This window comes from Pristis pectinata, chromosome 26, assembly GCF_009764475.1.
Source record: "Pristis pectinata isolate sPriPec2 chromosome 26, sPriPec2.1.pri, whole genome shotgun sequence".
Taxonomy (NCBI): Eukaryota; Metazoa; Chordata; class Chondrichthyes; order Rhinopristiformes; family Pristidae; genus Pristis; species Pristis pectinata.
Window position 1 is genome coordinate 9,994,947 of NC_067430.1, and position 18,675 is coordinate 10,013,621.

Consider the following 18,675-nt stretch of genomic DNA (forward strand, 5'->3'; position numbering starts at 1 on the left):
GGTGGATAGGGTAGTTGTGGGCTGAAGGGCCTGTATTGTGCTGTACTGTTCTATAAATTTGTCTAGATTGTCCTGAAGGTGGCGGAGGGTGATGGGTGGAACAGAGGGAATTTCTCTGACAGGGTGAAAGAAAGTGGTAGTTAAGGTAAGATTATGCTTCTTTGTGTAATGTTTTGCTAATGTTGTGGAGTCCAACCGATGGATGAACCTACTTCTGGAGGGGTGAACTGGAAGATGAACATCAATTTCACGGAATGAGCTTCGCCTTCAGGAACGAGCTAGTCTGGTGTCTCAGCGACTCCCCCTGCAGAACTAGTCAACACCATGTGATCCTCTGGCTCAGTTTAACACTGAACTTCCTGGATGACATCAGCCCCAGGGTGGGAAGGGACATGAACTTCTGGCAAGGTGTAATCGGCAAGGAAGGAGTAGGGAAGACTAACTCCTTCTCTTGATGATATGCCTCTTACAATTTTATATACTTCCATCAATTCGCCCCCTCTGATACTCCAGAGAAAACAATCCAAGTTTGTCCAATCTCTCCTTTTTGCTAATACACTCCAATCCTGATGATCTCTTTGCACCCTCTCTAAATCCTCCACATCCTTGCTGTAGTTTGGCGACTAGAACGGCACTCAATAATCGAAATGTGGCCTAGTGTTTTGTACATTTACTCTGCAACAGTATGCTAATCACGATACTAAGGAAACAGGTGTACAACAGAGCCAATCTCAGTGAACACCAGAGTCAAACAGGGCTGTTCCTTGTCCCAACACATCTGGCTTACTCACCACAATGTTATAACTCAGCTCCAACAAACTTCTCATGGGAGTGCTGCTAATCTTCAGAACCAATGGGAAACTGTTCAACCCATCGGGACTGAACTCCAGAACCAAAGTCGCCTGAACTCCAGTATGTGGACAATTTCTGTGCTCATTGACAATGCCAACGCTGCGGCTCAGAGGCCAAACTCCAGGCCATTGTTCAAACTTCCAATGAAGCAATTGGGAGAATGGGCCTTGCTCTCAACGTCCACAGACTAAAGCCCTCTAATAACCTGTGCAACACTGGTGAGAGCTTGGAAAATGTGGACCACCTCCCATATGTTGGGAACCACCTCCCATATGTTGGGAACCACCTTCCATACGTTGGGAACCACTTCCATACATTGGGAACCACCTCCATACGTTGGGAACCACCTCCCATACGTTGGGAACCACCTCCCATATGTTGGGAACCACCTCCATACGTTGGGAACCACCTCTATATGTTGGGAACCACCTCCCATACGTTGGGAACCACCTCCTGTATGTTGGGAACCACCTCCATACGTTGGGAACCACCTCCTGTATGTTGGGAACCACCTCCATATGTTGGGAACCACCTCCCATATATTGGGAACCACCTCCTTATGTTGGGAACTACCTCCCATACATTGGGAACTACCTCCCATACGTTGGGAACTACCTCCCATACGTTGGGAACCACCTCCCAAATGTCGGGAACCACCTCCCATACATTGGGAACCACCTCCCAAATGTCGGGAACCACCTCCTTATGTTGGGAACCACTTCCCATATGTCGGGAACCACCTCCCATATGTCGGGAACCACCTCCCATACATTGGGAACCGCCTCCCATATGTTGGGAACCACCTCCCATACGTTGGGAACCACCTCCAATACGTTGGGAACCACCTCCCATAATTTGGAAACCACCTCTCACCAATGCAGCCACCAATAATGAAATTCACCATCTCCTTCTATGCCCCAAGAAAACCTTTGGTTGATTGAGAGAAACTTCTTTTTGGAGATCAATTCCTCAGACCTGGCACAAAACTCATGGTCTAATGAGTAGCAGTGATCCTTGCCCTCTTATACCTCCAAGACCTGAACCACTTACATTAAGCACCTCAAGAAACTAGAAAAATCTGTCACTGCTGAATTCTCCATATTAATTTGAAGGATTGCTGAACCAAAATCATTGTCCTCTCCCCGGCCAACGTTCCCAGCATTGAGGCCCTGGTTACCCACAGTCAGCATCATTATGCCTGACACCAGACTCCTGAAACAGACACTCTTTTCCAAGTTTTGTAATGGGAAGAGATTACGGGAGAAGATTGGACAAGGAATTTTTTTTAAATTTTTTTATTTACAGCGTGGTAACAGGCTCTTCTGGCCCAACAGGTCCGCACCGCCCATTTTAAACCCAAATTAACCTACCCGTACATCTTTGCAATGTGGGAGGAAACCGGAGCACCCGGCGGAAACCCATGCAGACACGGGAGAACGTACAAACTCCTTACAGACAGCGACGGGAATCGAACCCCAATCGCTGGCGCTGTAATAACGTCACGCTAATTGCTACACTACCGTGCCCCCTTGGAATTGGTTTATTATTGGCACATGTATAGAGATACAGTGAAAAGCTTTTTTCTATATAATCCAATATAATCCAGTAAGGAATTCAGTAGGAACTGCTTTACCCAGAGCTGTGGGAACATGGAAACTTTCCTATGGAATTGGAACTGGGTTTATGATTGTCACATGTACTGAGATACATAGAAAAGCTTTTGTTTGCGTGCCATCCAGACGGATCATTCCATAGAAAAGTACATTGAGTAGTAAAAAGGAAAAACAGAATGCAGAATATAGTTACAGTACAGAGAAAGTGCAGTGCAGGTAGGCAAATAAAGTGACAAGGTAGACTGAGAGATCAAGAGTTCACCTTTTGGCACATGAGAGGTCCAAGATTCAAGGATGTGCTCAAAGCTTCCTTAAAGAAATGCAGAATCTCTCCTGACTCCTGGGAATCTTGGCCCATAACTACTCAAACTGGGGAACAATCATTCAGGATAGCATTGAGAATCTTGAGGCCATGCATTGGGAGCACAGAAGCCCTCTGTGAGTCGAAGAAGGAGCACACCACCTCACAAACTACCCACCTGTTGCCTCACCTGTGGCGGAGGCTCCGGTCCCTGCAGTGACATAATTAGGCAACTCAGAACCCAGTAAACCAGAATAGGGGCAAGTCATCCCTCATCCCGAGGGACTGCCTGAGAAGGAAAACAGTACGAGTCACACTGAGAAACATGGCAAAAAAAGTCTCATTTATTTGTGAATAAAACTCCACAAGAGCTCAGTACAGAAACATTGACAAGTTACACACCTGAACACATTGGGGCATTTAGACAAAACTACTGTCAGGCTTGCACTGATCTGTAACGCAGTAGTTGTAAAACAGTACAATGCATAAATAACAAGTTTCAGGCCCGTCAAAGGGAAACAAGGCAGACCTGGTCAAGTAAATGTATACCTGTAGCTGCATTCTCCTGAGACAATGAGTGTGATGTATGTTCTCAGTGACTGAAGGTTTCAAAGTCTGATTGTTTTGCAGAAGGGGCATTCTGTCAAAACTGTACTTTATTTGGAACTTCATCGGTTAAGTTTAAAATACATATTATCATAAAAAAGAAATTGATATATTATCATATCCAGCTTTCCCTCCTCAACTGTGGAAGGCCTTAGACTTCCACATCCGAAACCTCCCAAATGAAGCCCAGGTACTGGATAGCGATCGAGAGCAATAACCTCAGGTGACCTACTTTATTTTTCCATAACACCTGGACCCCAGGGAATAAAAAATCTTCATGAGCCACTGCGGTTTGCTTGTTTTAGAGGACTCCTGGCACACAGAACAGAAACACTGAGGGAGGGGACCAACTACTGAAAAAAAGAGATCAACTCACATAGCACAAACTAGTAACCACACAAAGAGATTTGCCAGTATTTGTGGCTCAGTGCCACTGTGGATAATACTTTTGCTGCCTTATTATTGGAGGAATATATAAACGAGTGTGAGGAAAGACACATCATTGTAGATCGCCGTCAGATATAGGGCTGGTGATGAGCTTGTGGACAATGAGCAACAGCAAGCACTGACCAACATGTCCGAACAAAGTGAAGCAAAACAAAAGTAACAGGATTCGCTGGCATGACACACACTGGCTGGGTGTCTACATCAACACTGGGTGTTGGGCTTAAATTAATAAGGTAAATGTTGGGCTTCAATCAGCAAGGCAAATAACCCTGGGCTGCAGAACCCATTATAAGTCTGCAGAACACGGGTCTGTCACATTCCTTAGCAAATGTCCTGGAGTAGGAGAGAGGTTTAACATACAGCTCCTGAAACCCCAAAACACCAACCATTCTGGCAGTTAGAAGCCAGGCATCTCAGCCCTCTCTGGAATTACAGTCCTTGCCCACCAGTTGGCCTGATTGCATGATATTGGCATGGATGTTCGGAAAAGGCTGAGTTTAATGCTGCCTTTATATTGGTGGGTAAATTCGACCTCAGAAGATTTCTCAGTAGTTGAAATGAATTTATACAAATAGATGGAGGTAGGGTTAATGTTTTATATTTGACTCTCTTGGTGTCATGGTATGTATTTTCCAATGGCTCAAGTGATGGAAGTAATGGTTAATCACTGGTGATTGCCCAGTTAACCAGTCTCTCCAGGGAAGTTGGCCTCATTCTCGGTTCTCCTTCCTGACTCCTACTGAGCAATTCCTGCTGGAAAAGATTGTGCAAGTGGGAGTGGGTGTAATTGTGGATGTGTATTGGTGCATATAAGTGTGTACATAGATTTAGGTTTTTGTATATGAGTGTGAAAGTGAACATGTACGTATATAGGAGGAAAGAGAAATTTTAATTATATAATGACGTTCACAACCTATGGATATCTTAAAACCTTTAAGTGTAAGTATTTATCGTAAGAGTAAGAATGTGCATGTGTGATTCTGTGTGTGTGTGTGTGTGTGTGTGTGAGAAAGAGAGAGAGAGAGAGAATGTGTGTGCAGCTCTGTCAATGTGCCTGAGTACACATGCATTTATGCAGGGTAGGATTGGGATGTGGGTAACATCGCCACAATTGATCAAGTGCAGGAATTTTCTGGGAATGTAAACATAGATGGCATTGCATCAATAAAAAATGTTGGCATGTTGCAGCACATAGCCTCTCTAGGATAAGCAGTCTCCATTCATGGCAACACAAACTGTTATTTAAAAATACAAAAACACTACAGAAGCTGAAAATCTGAAATACAAGGAGTAAGTTTCGGAAACACAGAGCTGCCTGATTTGCTGTCAATTTCCAGGATTTTCTGTTAATATTTTAGATAAAAGGCCATCTAACATTTAAAGACTCTGTCCTTCATTGTCCTCACTGTGCCTGCATCAGTAGTTGCATTGGACAGGGCATAATAAAGACCAGCTGAGACCCTAATTCCCCTCGCAGTTTGTGCTACAGTTGCCACATGTTTTGCAGGAGTTCAGAGCTACCAAGGCTGTCCTGCTTGATCACCAAGATGACCCTCCCCCAGTGGAAAAAATATCAGATAAAGGCAGGACTGGGGTGGGTCTCGAAGCTCCCCGCAATATAACAGCTCAGTAATACTTACAGAGGCTTTCAGAATGCCAAGAAGACAAGGAACAAAGTCAGAGATGCAGGAGACCTCAGATGGTGGAATCTGGAGCAAGATCTTCAGCAAGAATCGAAGGCTTCTGTGAAAGGTTGGGGAACAATGGAACAAGAAAATGGACAAAAAAAGTGGCTGAGAGACACTGACCAGTGAGCATGGAATGTCCTAGACAAAGGCGGGACAGTACTTGTCTTATGAGCATAGGTTGAGTGAGCTAAGGAGGATGAGAGGTGACCTGATAGAGCTGTACAAGATGATAAGAGGCATAGATCAATTGGACAGTCAGAGACTTTTTCCCAGGGTGAAAATAGCAACACAAGGGAGCATAATTTTAAGGTGAATTGGAGGAAGATATAAGGGGGATGTCAGGGGTAAGTTTTTTACACAGAGAGTGGTGGGTGCGTGGAACGCACTGCCTGCAGAGGTTGTGGGGGCAGATACATTAGGGACATTTAAGAGACTCTTAGATAGCCACATGAATGATAGAAAAATGGAGGGCTATTTGGGAGGGAAGAGTTAGCTAGATATTAGAGCAGGATAAAATGTTGGCACAACATTGTGGGCTGAAGGGCCTGTACTGTGCTGTGGTGTTCCATGTTCTATGTACAGCAGCAGATTACCCCTCTTCTAAAGATATTGACTACAAGTATTGACAGAAACTCTATCTTCACTTCAAAGGACTGGCGTCTTGTTAAGGGTGTGAACCAGTGTAGATGGAAATGGGTGTCAGTAGCCTGGACCGCTCCAATGACTGCTGAGGTGGACATGGGGTTTTGCTGTTGGGCAAATGGATGGCAGCTCCGACCTACGTGTCTATCGCGCCCTTCGCGAGGGCTAACGTGTGCGGGGCAACACTGTGTACTGTGCCAACCCTGGTAGAGGGGCTTGGCCGCTGGTGCTGGATATCACCAGGGGCAACAGGGTAGGGGAGAAGATCAGGGAATACGATGAATAAGATGCCAAGCTTGGGGTATCAAAGCCACCAGACCACAGGAGGACAAGTACAAAGAGAGGAATGGAGTTCCACAGTTTTGAGCTCCTAAATTGGAAAACAGTTACCAGGAACAACTAAACGGCAAAACCAACAGCCCTTATGTGAGGCTGCGTGAACCAGGCAGCTCTGTTGCAAGTAGCTGTAAATAGTGTTACAGTTCTTGCTTTGCAGACGGCATATTCAGAGCAGCTGAGGTCTTTTGATCTGAAACAGCAGGCGCTGGCTCCTGAATGGAGTCTGTTGTTTTTATTGTGGGCTTAGGGACTCCGTTGCTTTCTGCCGTTGGCCCTTCCGCCTTGGTCTGCTCCCCTGGCACAGTCTCATCAGGTTTTGCCTCGTCCTGGCTGTGTGGCTTGCTGGTGGGCTCAGGGGCCGAGGCCTCAGTTGGCCGGTGGTCATCGGGCTCTGGTTCCTTGACGTCGCCCTCATCCAGCCTCAGCTCCTCCTCCATCCCAAACAACATCTTCACCAGCTCATCTGCCTCGATCCTCTCCTGGGGGGTGCAGAGAGAGCCAGAGAGCAGTTAGGACATTGAACATTGAGCAAATACCAAGAGCAAGACTCCCAACATCTCTGTAACACCATAGTACGGTCAGTACCGTTTTCCAAATGCCTTCACCTGCCTCTCCAACCCTGTTAGCTTGATCTCAGTCTCCCTTTCTCTCTCTCTCCATCCTTTAGCCACACTCAATCAATGGGCAGGACAGCTTACAGTCACCTCACTGGGGAGTTTATTACTACTTTTACTATGCTTATCTCAGACAATATTTTGCGTACTTCTTCCTTAATTATAACATCAGATTCATTCTTCTCTTCTGTAGGAGAAAAATGGAACACATTCATCAGGAACCCTGGCTCAACCTCAACACACAGGTTATGTCTTTGGCTTCCAATGGACTCTACTCTTTCTTGTGTATTTCTCGTGCTTTTCGTGAAAACACCTTACTGTTTTCTTAGATATTAACCACCAGTCCTACTTCATGCCCTCAATTTACTATCCTAAATTCCCTCGAAATTTCATGACCATGGGTTGCCCGGAAGCACTTTACGACCAATGAAGTGGTTTTGAAGTGTAACCACCATTTTAATGTTGTGGAGTGGCTAACAGAGCTGCTGCCTCACATCTCCAGTGATCCTGGTTCAATCCTGACCTCCGGCGCTGTCTGTGTGGAGTTTGCACGTTCTCCCTGTGACCGCGTGGGTTTCCCCAAGGTGCTCTCAAAGACATGCAGGGTGGTGGGTCAATTGGCCACTCTAAAATCTCCCTAGTGTAGGTGGGTGGTGGAACTGATGGGATTATGGGGAGAATACGTTACAGGGAAAATGAGTAGAGGAATGGGATTGTTCTGTGAGCTGGCATAGACTCGATGGGCCAAGTGGCTTCCTTCTAATCATGAGAAAATATGGAGCTCCCACAAACAGTGGTGCATTCATAAAAAGGAAACAAGTGATATTGATTGAGATATCAATATGGGCCAAGATAAGATAAGATATCTTTATTAGTCACATGTACATCGAAACACACAGTGAAATGCACCTTTTGCGTAGAGTGTTCTGGGGGCAGCCCGCAAGTGTCGCCACGCTTCCGGCGCCAACATAGCATGCCCACAACTTCCTAACCCGTACATCTTTGGAATGTGGGAGGAAACTGGAGCACCCGGAAGAAACTCACGCAGACACGGGAAGAATGTACTAACTCCTTACCGACAGCGGCAGGAATTGAACTCTGATCGCTGCCGCTGTGATAGCGTTACACTAACCACTACACTACCGTAGATATCTGGGATAATTCCCTCCCCTTCTTCAAAACAGTTATCCAAAAGGCAGCACGTCTGACAGTGCAGCACTCCCTCTGGACCACACCCGAGCATCAGTATAGATGTTTTCCCTCTTGAACCTCCAACCACTGGACTCAGAGGCAAAAGCATCGCTAATGAGCCGGGGCTGGGACTTAATGACTGAAAAGGATCAAACTGAAGAGAGGAGAGAAATTAAAATATAGCAGAGAGGGAAGACTGATGAGGCCAATAAACTCCATCTAGTCTTACATTAGACAGAACTAATTCTGGAAGTAGAAGAGTCTGCTCTGATCAGAGAACAGCCTCATGAACTCTCCGGCACCACAAAGTAAGACTTAGCACGAATGGGGGGCTTAGGTTAATTGTTTCAGATACTAAGGTATGGAGGCTATTCTCCAATCCTGCCCAAACCCCACTTTAGAACAGCAAGAGCAGGTCCCATCATTAGAATCTGGCCATGCTGAAAGTGAAGAGCAGCAAATCGTCACTGACGACTGGATATCAAGAACATCAAGGACTTGGGGAGAGGAATGGCCAGCAAGAGCAGGCATTTGAGTCTGGAATTGGGAGGGTTAGTTAATAATTGATCGGGCTGTTACCACATGAAGTCATCAGTGTGAGACAGGTCTGAAGGTCAGGATGTCAAAGAGGGTAACTTGTTATTTAACCTGCAGTGCTGAGGGGGTGATTGAAACAAAGTTTGGAAATGACCACCACATCTTCCACCTTCCAACCCCCACCATTACACTGCCCTGCCCCATACCACACACCACACCCTCTACCACATACCACTCTTCCTCGCTGAACCACAACCCTTCCCACTATATTGTACCACACCGTCACTCCCCATACACTCCTCCCCCACACCACACTCTCGTCAGTCCCATACTCCACTCCTGCAGGTCAGACTACTGTAATTTAACCGTATTCTGCAGTGAAGCTCGGCAAAGTGCCATACCCGTTCCTTGTGCCGGGGATCCAGAGTGAACCAGAGTGCCACTCCACACCTCTGCCCTTTGGTCACGGCCTGGACTCCGTGGGGGTTCTCTGCCCCCGAGGAGAAGCCCACCACACGGCCACACTTTGGTTTCACCGTTGCCTGGACAAAGAGAAATCATTAGAAGCAGTTTCAACAACGTGCTCCTGTTAAGATCAAGAGTTGGGAGTCACAGTGTGAAATTCCACATCAGAACTAAAATCAATAAGTACCAACGGTTAACACCATATGTTGGTTTCTAAAATCAGCTAATTGTAGGGGAGAAGGCGACGGGGAAAAAAACTATTCATCCTTGGAGGTTGAAATGGGAGACAGTTCGATGAGTCTAGGTTTCAAGATGTATTGTACTGCTGCTGCTAAAAGTTAACTTTCATGGCATTTATACTTAGATTTAATTTAAAGAGAGTGTGAAGCAAGTGAAAGATTCCAGGTAGCATCAAAAAATTTGAAATTAAAAAATAGCGCACTAAAGAGAAAGTGGTTGGGAGCCAAAGGTCGGAGAGGTATTCATGGCATCCTGCTAAAGACACAAAGAGAGGTATAGACAGCAGGACTCACCTACATGTGTTGAGGCTTTACTGAGAATTAAGAGTTAGTGGAAGAGATATGGTAAGGAAGAGGCAGAGTCAACAGTGGAGGGGATGTAGGAATTCCACCCCAGACCAGAGGAAATAATGAGAGCAAGAAAGGCTTCATTAATATGAACTTATAGCTGCATGTGGATGTCAACATATCAAATTCAAAGTTAATTCTTTTGAGAGTTTCTGATGATAAACAAACGCCTAGAAACCCTGCCAACCCATTCAGTACCGCTGGACTTCCATCCACCACATGGCCTTCAACGGACATTGACCCAAATTGGCTTCAATGGAATATTCGGGGTGTATCACACACTGGTAGATGTGCGTTTGGGTGCTTGTCTCACGATGTTTTGGAATCTCAGTGTGGAGTTAGGGTGTTATGGGCTGAAGAGCAAAGTAAGTTAAAAATAAACAGCTTAAGCCAATATGTCAAAGGAAGCTGATCCCTTTGCAAACCTCCTGCTTGTTCTCAGTGTGTATGTGAGGAACCAGCATGGAAGGGAGAAGGAAATGTTGTAACTGCTCCCAGCAATTCACCAGTAATGTTTCTTGACTCTAAGTGAGGTGGGAAGTCTGTGGAACTGGACTCTCCAAGATCCTAAACCTTTTCCCAGTTTCATTTCCACCTACCAGGTGACTAAAGTTTCTCCTGCTGATTACACAAAGCACACAATGCATAAACTCTCGCGTAAATTAACTGGTTGGGGACTGGCTGGTCCAAAGGGTTTGGTGGTGTTTTTTAGTGTCTGATACTGTCTCCTCCATCTGAACTGAAATGGTATGGGACTCCACAGCAGACACTGAATTACACGTGTCAATCAGAGAGAAGGTGTTGGTTAAGTTGGCAATGGGAAAATACAAGAGGGGGAATGGTTCGATACAGAGCTGAGGCAGATGGTTTAATCCACATCTGGGCAGGGTATTCCTGCCCTTGATAATGACAAGAGGTTCAATTCCAGAGCTAATACCCCTCCCTTTGATAACCAAAAACAAAAGAAAGAAAGGCTTAGAAACTTACTGTAATAACTTTAGCATCAATTTCCGTGAATATGAAATTCCCGCCTTCAAAATCATGGTTCAAATAAAGGATCGCACTAGAATAAAATGCAATTATGATTATTGAGAATCTGTAACAAACTGATGGAGTTTGCAGAGACAGGGTGACAGTTTACCACTGGCTCCTGTAAGGGCCAATGATGGAAGTGCTGGATCAGCCATCACTGCAGGGGTGCTGAGACCAAACATAGGACATTTCTGAGGGCAGCTAACGCAGGACAAAACAGATGTCCATCTTTCCTCTTTATGAGCCTCACCACTGGAGACCAGTGGGGACTGGAGAGTTAGTATTTTGTGAGTTTACACAGGAGAGGTTGGGATGGCGCACATTGGACTTGTTATGGAATCACTCAGTGATGCCACCCATTGGATTTATTACTGAAACATTTATTACAATATCACACTGAGAATTTACTGCTAGGGGCATTGGACTTCTGTCATCAAAGATGATGGAATTGTGTAGAGTTCATTGATGACGGTTAATGAGCTGCAATTAGATTCAGGGGAAAGTGGGGTCTTATTTTCAACATTTCCAGCAAGGGACAGGAAATTTAATCCATAACAACTTCCATTTCTGTAGCATATTTAAGGTAGCAAAACACCGCAGGAACTCATGAAAATAGGAGCAGGAGAGGCCACCAGGACCCTCAAGCCTGCCCTGCCTTTTAGTATGATCACGACTGATCTGTGATGGCCTCAATCCTCTTCTGTTCCCATAAGTGGAATTGGAATTGGTTCATTATTGTCAAATGTACCAAAATGCAGTGAGAAGCTTTGGTTTGTGAGCCATTCAGACAGGACATTCCATACATAAGTACATCAAGGTAGTAATCGACTCAGTTACAAACACATTTGTCTCTGAGCCGGGACATTTGGGGTTCAAGTCCCACCCTAGAGTCTTGACACAAAAATTTAGGTAACATTCACTGCATTACTAAGAGAGTGTTACACTGTCAACGATGCTGTCTTTACACTGATAGGTTGAATCAAGGTTCTAACTATGTTGAATTTGAGCAGGGAGTTTACCTTGGAATCCTGACCATCATTTACTACTCAATAACTAATTAAGTCAACTACTATTCGTTACCATGTTGCTATTTGTGGGAGCTTTCTGTGCACAATACAGCAATAGCTATAGTTAGCTTTAGCTGTGAATACTTCGGGGCATTCTGAGGTTGTGAAAGACACAATGTAAGGCTTTCTTTTCACAGTGATAATGAAGGGTACTGTTGCACTGATGGGGTTCACTTTTACCTGTAATCTCGCTCGGTGTAAGCTGGGTGCTCCTTTCGACACTCCAGAGCTTCTGAGTTTAAAATGCAGTTGTCCACATGAATGGAGTGGCTCAGGTCCTCCCTGTTCTCCTGTGTTCCTATTGCAGGGAAGGAGAACAAAGGATTTGACATTAGCATCCCACAGCTGGCCAGCTGTGTGCAATGCTAGAACCTTGGTTGGTGTTTCTGAAGCCACCCCGAGGAACACGTCAAAGGAAGTATGAGGAGATGGGTGTGATCAACAGAGTAGACACGACCCAGCTAGGTGTATCCATGGGGAGCTGGAGATGGGTCGGTGAGCTCCCTGTAATCCTCTGGTACCTCAGCAGTGTACAATGTCCGGGTGTCCTCAGCTTTGGGAAGGTTTCCCTCAGTATACCTATCTCTAATATAATGCAAATACCCCACTATGTACTCAACTCTTCATTGCTCACTGGACGCTTGGTCAGCACACACTTAATTGGTCTCCATTTATGTTGAGGATAGAGGGAGACATGAAATTCAAAACTGCTCTGTGTTCACTCACCCGAGGCAGATTAAGTCCCCTGTTCATTATCCTACTAGAGACCCATGTGTACGGTGTAAACATTGACTAATAACTCCTGCATATTGCTTTTTTTATTCCATTTTCCAGGATGTGGGCATCTTTGGCAAGTCCAGCATTATTGCCCATCCCTAACTGCCCCTGAGGAGCTGGTGGTGTGCCACTTTCTCTATCAACTGTGAAGGTACTTCCACAATGCTACTGGGTAGAGAGTTGCAGCATTCATTCGCACGTAATATAAAACGACAATTAACTAACAGCATACAGGGACAGCTGTTACTACGATGTCCCATACCTCTAGAGTTAAGACAAAATCTGTTACCTTCCACTGCAGTCCGACAGACAAGATGTGAGTAGGCAAAGTAGAGTGGGTTTTCCAACCGGAAGTAAGACTCGATGATCCTTCGAACTTTCTCACTGATATCGTAAAACAGCTTGGATGTTTTAAGCGGGATCCTACCCTGCTGACTGAGCTGCCAGGAAGGCAGAGTTGTACATGTTAGAGAAAGCCAGAAAAGAGAAATCATCACCCTTCAGTTCATGCAGAACAAGAGCATAAGCTTCACAAATCACTTAGAGCAGACAAGTAAATGATGCAATGACTTAGAATGTTGGAAATTGAAAGTATAAAAAGCTTGCAATGGCTGAAATTACAAAAATATAATTGATAAGGGGTTTAAATTTATCTGTTGAAGTTTATTTCCCAATTATTCAAGACAATCATTTCTAATGCTCCCTTCTCCTCTTCTGAAACTACTGAGTTAATGTTCTGATGGCTTACTTAGTTTGATCTGGAGTGTTCTGAAACCAGTAAACACTTAAGGAAGAATGTATAGTATGGCAAAAGTGCCTTTGGATTCCCTCAGTTCCATGTTTAGGAAGTGTTTTTACACACCGTGGCCATAAGAGTGGAATGTAGGCTTCAATGTCTACCAGACGTTAATCAGACAATAAGTGAAAACTATTGGTACTGGTATTGGTTTATTATTGTCACTTGTACCGAGTACAGTGAAAAACTTGTCTTATATACTGATCGTACAGGTCAGTTCATTACACAGTGCAGTTACATTGAGTTAGTACAGAGCGCGTTGAGGTAGTACAGGTAAAAACAATAACAGTACAGAGTAAAGTGGAAACTGATGTGGTTTTAGACATTATTTTGTGTTGCTACAGTTTAAATGTTAGTGCAAGACATTGTATGACTAGTTGAAGAGCAAAAAAATGCAGATGCTGGAAACCTGAAATAAAAACAGAAAATGCTAGAAATAATCAGGAGGTCAGGCAGCAGCTGTGGTGAGAAAAAACAATGTTAACATTTCAGGTCAATACACAGTTGGTCTCTCAGTTCTAATGAAGAGTCCCAGACTTGAAACATTAACGGTTTTTCTTTCCACAGGTGATATCTGACCTGCTGAGCTTTTCCAGCATTTTCTGTTTATAATGAACATCTGGTTACTTCATGATCTATTTTACTTCTGTGTAACTATAGTTCTTGTAAATTAATTTTATTCTCAGCTTTAGTCAGAATGAAGCAGTCAATATGGTGTTTGTCTTTAGTTTCGTGTGGATGTGGAATTTCAGTGCCTAAGAGTGTGATAAAATGAAAGTTTCTGCTTTAAAGACTCTTTTCCTTTCACAGCTGCACAATGGTAGAGTTCAAGCAGGTCACTCAATGTTTGAAGTAAAATGTTGAAAGTGAGCACAATGCGAAAGCTGGACTTAAGCCCCTCTGACATTGAAGGGAAAAGGTTAAGAACCATGGTTAACAGAGAGAAATGCAAAAAGTCTGAAATGATGTCACACATGGAGGTTGAGATGGAATAGAAGCAGCCAACAAACTGCTGCAAGGGGTGTTAAACACGTACCAGGTAGGGTTGAAGGAGGCACATCAGGTACAAGCCATGAGTGAAGGGCAAGTCTGCACCTGTACACGCTAGGCGTGGTGGGGTCTAGCAAGTGAGAATATTGGGATCCAAGTCCATAGCTCCCTGAAGGTGGCCACGCAAGTAGATAGGGCGGTAAAGAAAGTGTATGGCATGCTTGCCTTCACTGGCCGGGGCATTGAGTATAAAAGTAAAGTCAAATTGCAGCTATATAAAATTTTGGTTAGGCCTCATCTTGGAGTATTGTGTGCAATTCTGGTCGTCCCATTACAGGAAGGATGTGGAAGATTTGGAAAGGGTGCAGAAGAGGTTTACCAGGATGCTGCCTGGAATAGAGGGTATGAGCTATAAGGAGAGGTTGGACAAACTAGGGTTGTTTTTTCTGGAGCTTTGGAGGCTGATAGGAGATCTGATAAAAGTTTATAAAATTATGAGAGGCATAGATCGGGTAGACAGACAGTGTCTTTTTCCCAGGGTAGAAATGTCAAATACTAGAAGACATGCGCTTAAGGTGAGAGGGGGGCAGTTTAAAGAAGATGTGCAGGGCAAGTTTTTTTTACACAGAGAATTGTAGGTGCCTGGAACAGGCTGCCAGAGGTAGTGGTGGAAGCAGATACAATAGTGATGTTTAAGAGGCTTTTAGATAGACACATGAATATGCAGGGAATGGAGGTTTATGGATCATGTGCAGGCAGAAGACATTTAGTTTAATCTGGGATCATGTTTGGTACAGACATTGTGGGCCGAAGGGCCTGTTCCTGTGCTGTGCTGTTCTATATTCTATGACACGTTGATTTAGTCTGTAACAATGCAGACTCACTCACCTTTAATGCTTTGAGTACTGTCACTCCCTGGAATCGCTCATTGGGTGTGTGAGGAGAGGGCTTCCCATAGTAACCATCACCCATCGAAGCAGCAGCCTAGCAATCCAGCATGGGGGAATGAAGCATTTAAACATTGTTGAACGAAATATTATGCTTCCCTGCTTGGTAGATCCTCACATCAGTATTGATCTAATGTGTTAAATTGCCCTTGATCCCACCTCCTTCAATCATAGGAATTTTTTATTACCTGTGTGAAAATTTCTGCCAGAGCACTCCTGCTGTTTAAGAAAGTAATTCCTTTGTGAGCTGAGCATTGCAAACTCTTGATCATTGGTGGTCAGGAGCAGACTGTGACTCATGTGCTTCACAATGTATAAGCTCCCTCACACCACTCAACACTAGGAAAACTCCTGGGGGAGGTGAGAAAACAGATACAGACCCCACATACTGCTGTGGTGGGAAAAAACTGGGTACCTTCTCTCTAACCATTTCCCCCATCCCCAGCCAGGAATTGAAACCAGCCCTGGAGGACAGAGTTCTCAGTGGACACAGCCAGCGAGGCTTTTGGGAGGCAGCAACAGACACTACCAGGCCTTCAGGGTGACCTCTCCTGTGGCTGCCTTTGGACAGTCTACATCAGAGCCCTGCTGTTAGCGCAGTCACTGTTAGATCATGATGGTGTGCTTACTCAAATACTTGATCTATTCAACTTCAACCTGTGTAATCAGAAACCTTAAAGTGTGAAATGTTGCTATGACATTTAACGATCAATCTTTTTTATTGATTTATTGAAGGGCTGTGGGTGATGAAGGCAAAACCAACATTAATTAGCACCTCTAATTGTCCTTTGAGTCCCGCACATAACATCAAGCTTGGGCTCACATATAGAGTCATAGAGTCCTACAGCACGGAAACAGGCCCTTCAGCCCATCAAATCCATACTGACCATCAAGTATCCATTGACACAAACCCTACACTAATCCCTATTTATTCTCTCCACATTCCCATCAACCCCCTTCAGATTCTACCACTCACCTGCACACTAGGGGCAACTTATATTGGTCAAATTAACCTGCCAACCTTCTAGTCTTTGGGACGTAGGAGGAAATGAGAGCACCAAGGAGAACCCACATGGTACAGGGGGAGCATACAAATTGGACACAGGCAACACCGGAGGTCAGGATTGAACCTGGGTCACTGAGGCGGTGAGGCAGCAGCTCTACTGGTTGCGTCTCTGAGGGTGGAGATACTCACATTGGAGAGGTAGCGCATTTCCTCGCATTCTTTGTCTGTGATCACACCATCGAGCAACACCCGCTGTGTTCCGTTCAACAGCCTTGCATTCATTACGACCTGGACATTGTCGTACAGCAATGGACCCCCTGGAAGAGAAGGACAGAAGGTTGGGAATATTTAGACAGGACATCAGAGGGAAGTGGGGCAGAATCAGGGGGTCACATCATGCGTGGAGGATTATTGACAGGCTGTGGGTGAGGTTGTGTTATAGCAGCCCTCCATATTTAAGAATATGTATGCAAGATAAAATCTGTAGCCATAAGATAGGGAATGTGCAGAAGAAAGACAACGCTTAAACATGCTGAGAAACTGAAATGCAGACCGTGGGATATATCTGGTATAACAAGCAGCAGAAAATAGTTTCAAAGGCAGTAAACAGCTTCATTGCGCACCGTATCTTTACAGAATTGGAAAAAGATCATTCACAAAAATTAGGAGAATCTGCAGTACTGAAAATCTGAAATAAAAACAGAAAATGCGAGAAATAGTTGGCAGTTCAGACAGCATCTGAGGAGAGAATAAGTGTTAACGATTCAGGTCAAAGGGTCTTCAACCTGAGATGTTAATTCCGTTTTATTTTCCACAGATGCTGCCTGACCTGTGGACATGAAAATGGGTTGAGATCATCTGAGGGAAAGCTGTGTAACTTAGTTTATTTAAGGGTAAGATATGTATATGTCAATAACGCCCATGTTACACCATTATACAAATTTAGGTTGACCCCCCCCCCCCCCCCGTCCACCCCCACCCCCCATCCCCAAACTCTGCCAACATCAGCAAGTAGTTGCTAATGAACCAGATATTACAGACGATGGATGCTCACCCTCTCTCACCATCTTCACAATCTCGGATGATTCCCTGGTTTTCTCATCCACCAAGTTCTCAATCTCTTTCATCAAGTTTCCAATTTCTTCGGAGATCCGGGCAGCAGTTTCCCGTTCAGCCCTGTTTCAAGGATCATTGTCTCAGCGAAATTTTTGGAAAAGGTTCCGTAACCTTCTCCCTCTCTCTAATGGAGGTAGTTACAATAACCCCCCCCCAGTGGCTCACACTTGGTATGGGTACAAGGCCTTCCAAGGTAATCCTTTATCCCAATCCCATATACCAGGAGTCACTGGAAATCAGACTCCTTTCTACAGCCCTTCCTTCATCAGGGATGGTAAAACTGTATTGTTAATGCCAATCAGACTGAGTAGCCTGACCTAGCACAACCCAGAGGAACCAAAGTAGGGCTTTCCTACTCTGCACAGCTCAGTACGGATCCTCCCTGGGTTAAGAGCACCCAAATAATAGACATCCCATACATACGAATAAGTGTTTGGGAGACCAATGGAATGGCTGGGGATGGATTTGCTGGCTTCTGCAGAGCTGCAGGCATCTTCTGCCGGGTGGGAATGGGGCATTTCCACCCGCCTTACTTCCTCCCCACCCCTGAGCTGCAACAATCAGGGGCTGGGTGTAGCTGAGCAGGGCTGGGAGCGCCAAGTGGCCGCACTCCCCACACCTGCCCATTCTCATGTCACAGCTGTTTCTGCGACCCTCTCTCACACACTGTTTTTTGTTCATTTCCAACTTACAAACCCTTCTCAGGAATGGAAGCCTGTCATAACCTGGTGACTGCCTGTAAACCAACATAGGAGTTTGAAAGACTTTGGTAAATTTACTTTAGCCAGCACTGGCACACTCACCATTGAACCAGGGTTCAGAAATTTCCAACACCTGGTTGTTGATGCACAGAGGGATCTTGGAGTCCAAGTCCATAGCTCACTGAAAGTGGCCATGCAGGTAGATAGGGTGGTAAAGAAGGTGTACGGCATGCTTGCCTTCATTGGTCAGGGCATTGAGTATAAGAGACAGGAACTCGTTGCAGCTGTATAAAACTTTGGTTAGGCTGCACTTGGAGTATTGTGTGCAGTTCTGGTCGTCCCATTACAGGAAGGACGTGGA

At 44.9% G+C, this 18,675-nt stretch overlaps 1 protein-coding gene across 2 annotated transcripts in view; it reads right to left on the bottom strand.

The window, feature by feature from the left end:
- Window positions 1-3,090: 3,090 nt before the first annotated feature.
- p3h1 (prolyl 3-hydroxylase 1) overlaps window positions 3,091-18,675 on the bottom strand; it is a 37,288-nt gene continuing 21,703 nt past the window's right edge. For both annotated transcript variants that reach the window (XM_052039519.1, XM_052039518.1), the window contains exons 8-15: window positions 17,552-17,673; window positions 16,687-16,814; window positions 15,433-15,528; window positions 13,048-13,198; window positions 12,162-12,279; window positions 10,870-10,945; window positions 9,232-9,372; window positions 3,091-6,967 (exon numbers count right to left, since the gene is read on the bottom strand). In XM_052039519.1, the coding sequence (XP_051895479.1) occupies window positions 6,626-6,967; window positions 9,232-9,372; window positions 10,870-10,945; window positions 12,162-12,279; window positions 13,048-13,198; window positions 15,433-15,528; window positions 16,687-16,814; window positions 17,552-17,673 (1,174 nt within the window). In that variant the 3' untranslated portion in view covers window positions 3,091-6,625. The remainder of the gene's footprint in view (window positions 6,968-9,231; window positions 9,373-10,869; window positions 10,946-12,161; window positions 12,280-13,047; window positions 13,199-15,432; window positions 15,529-16,686; window positions 16,815-17,551; window positions 17,674-18,675) is intronic.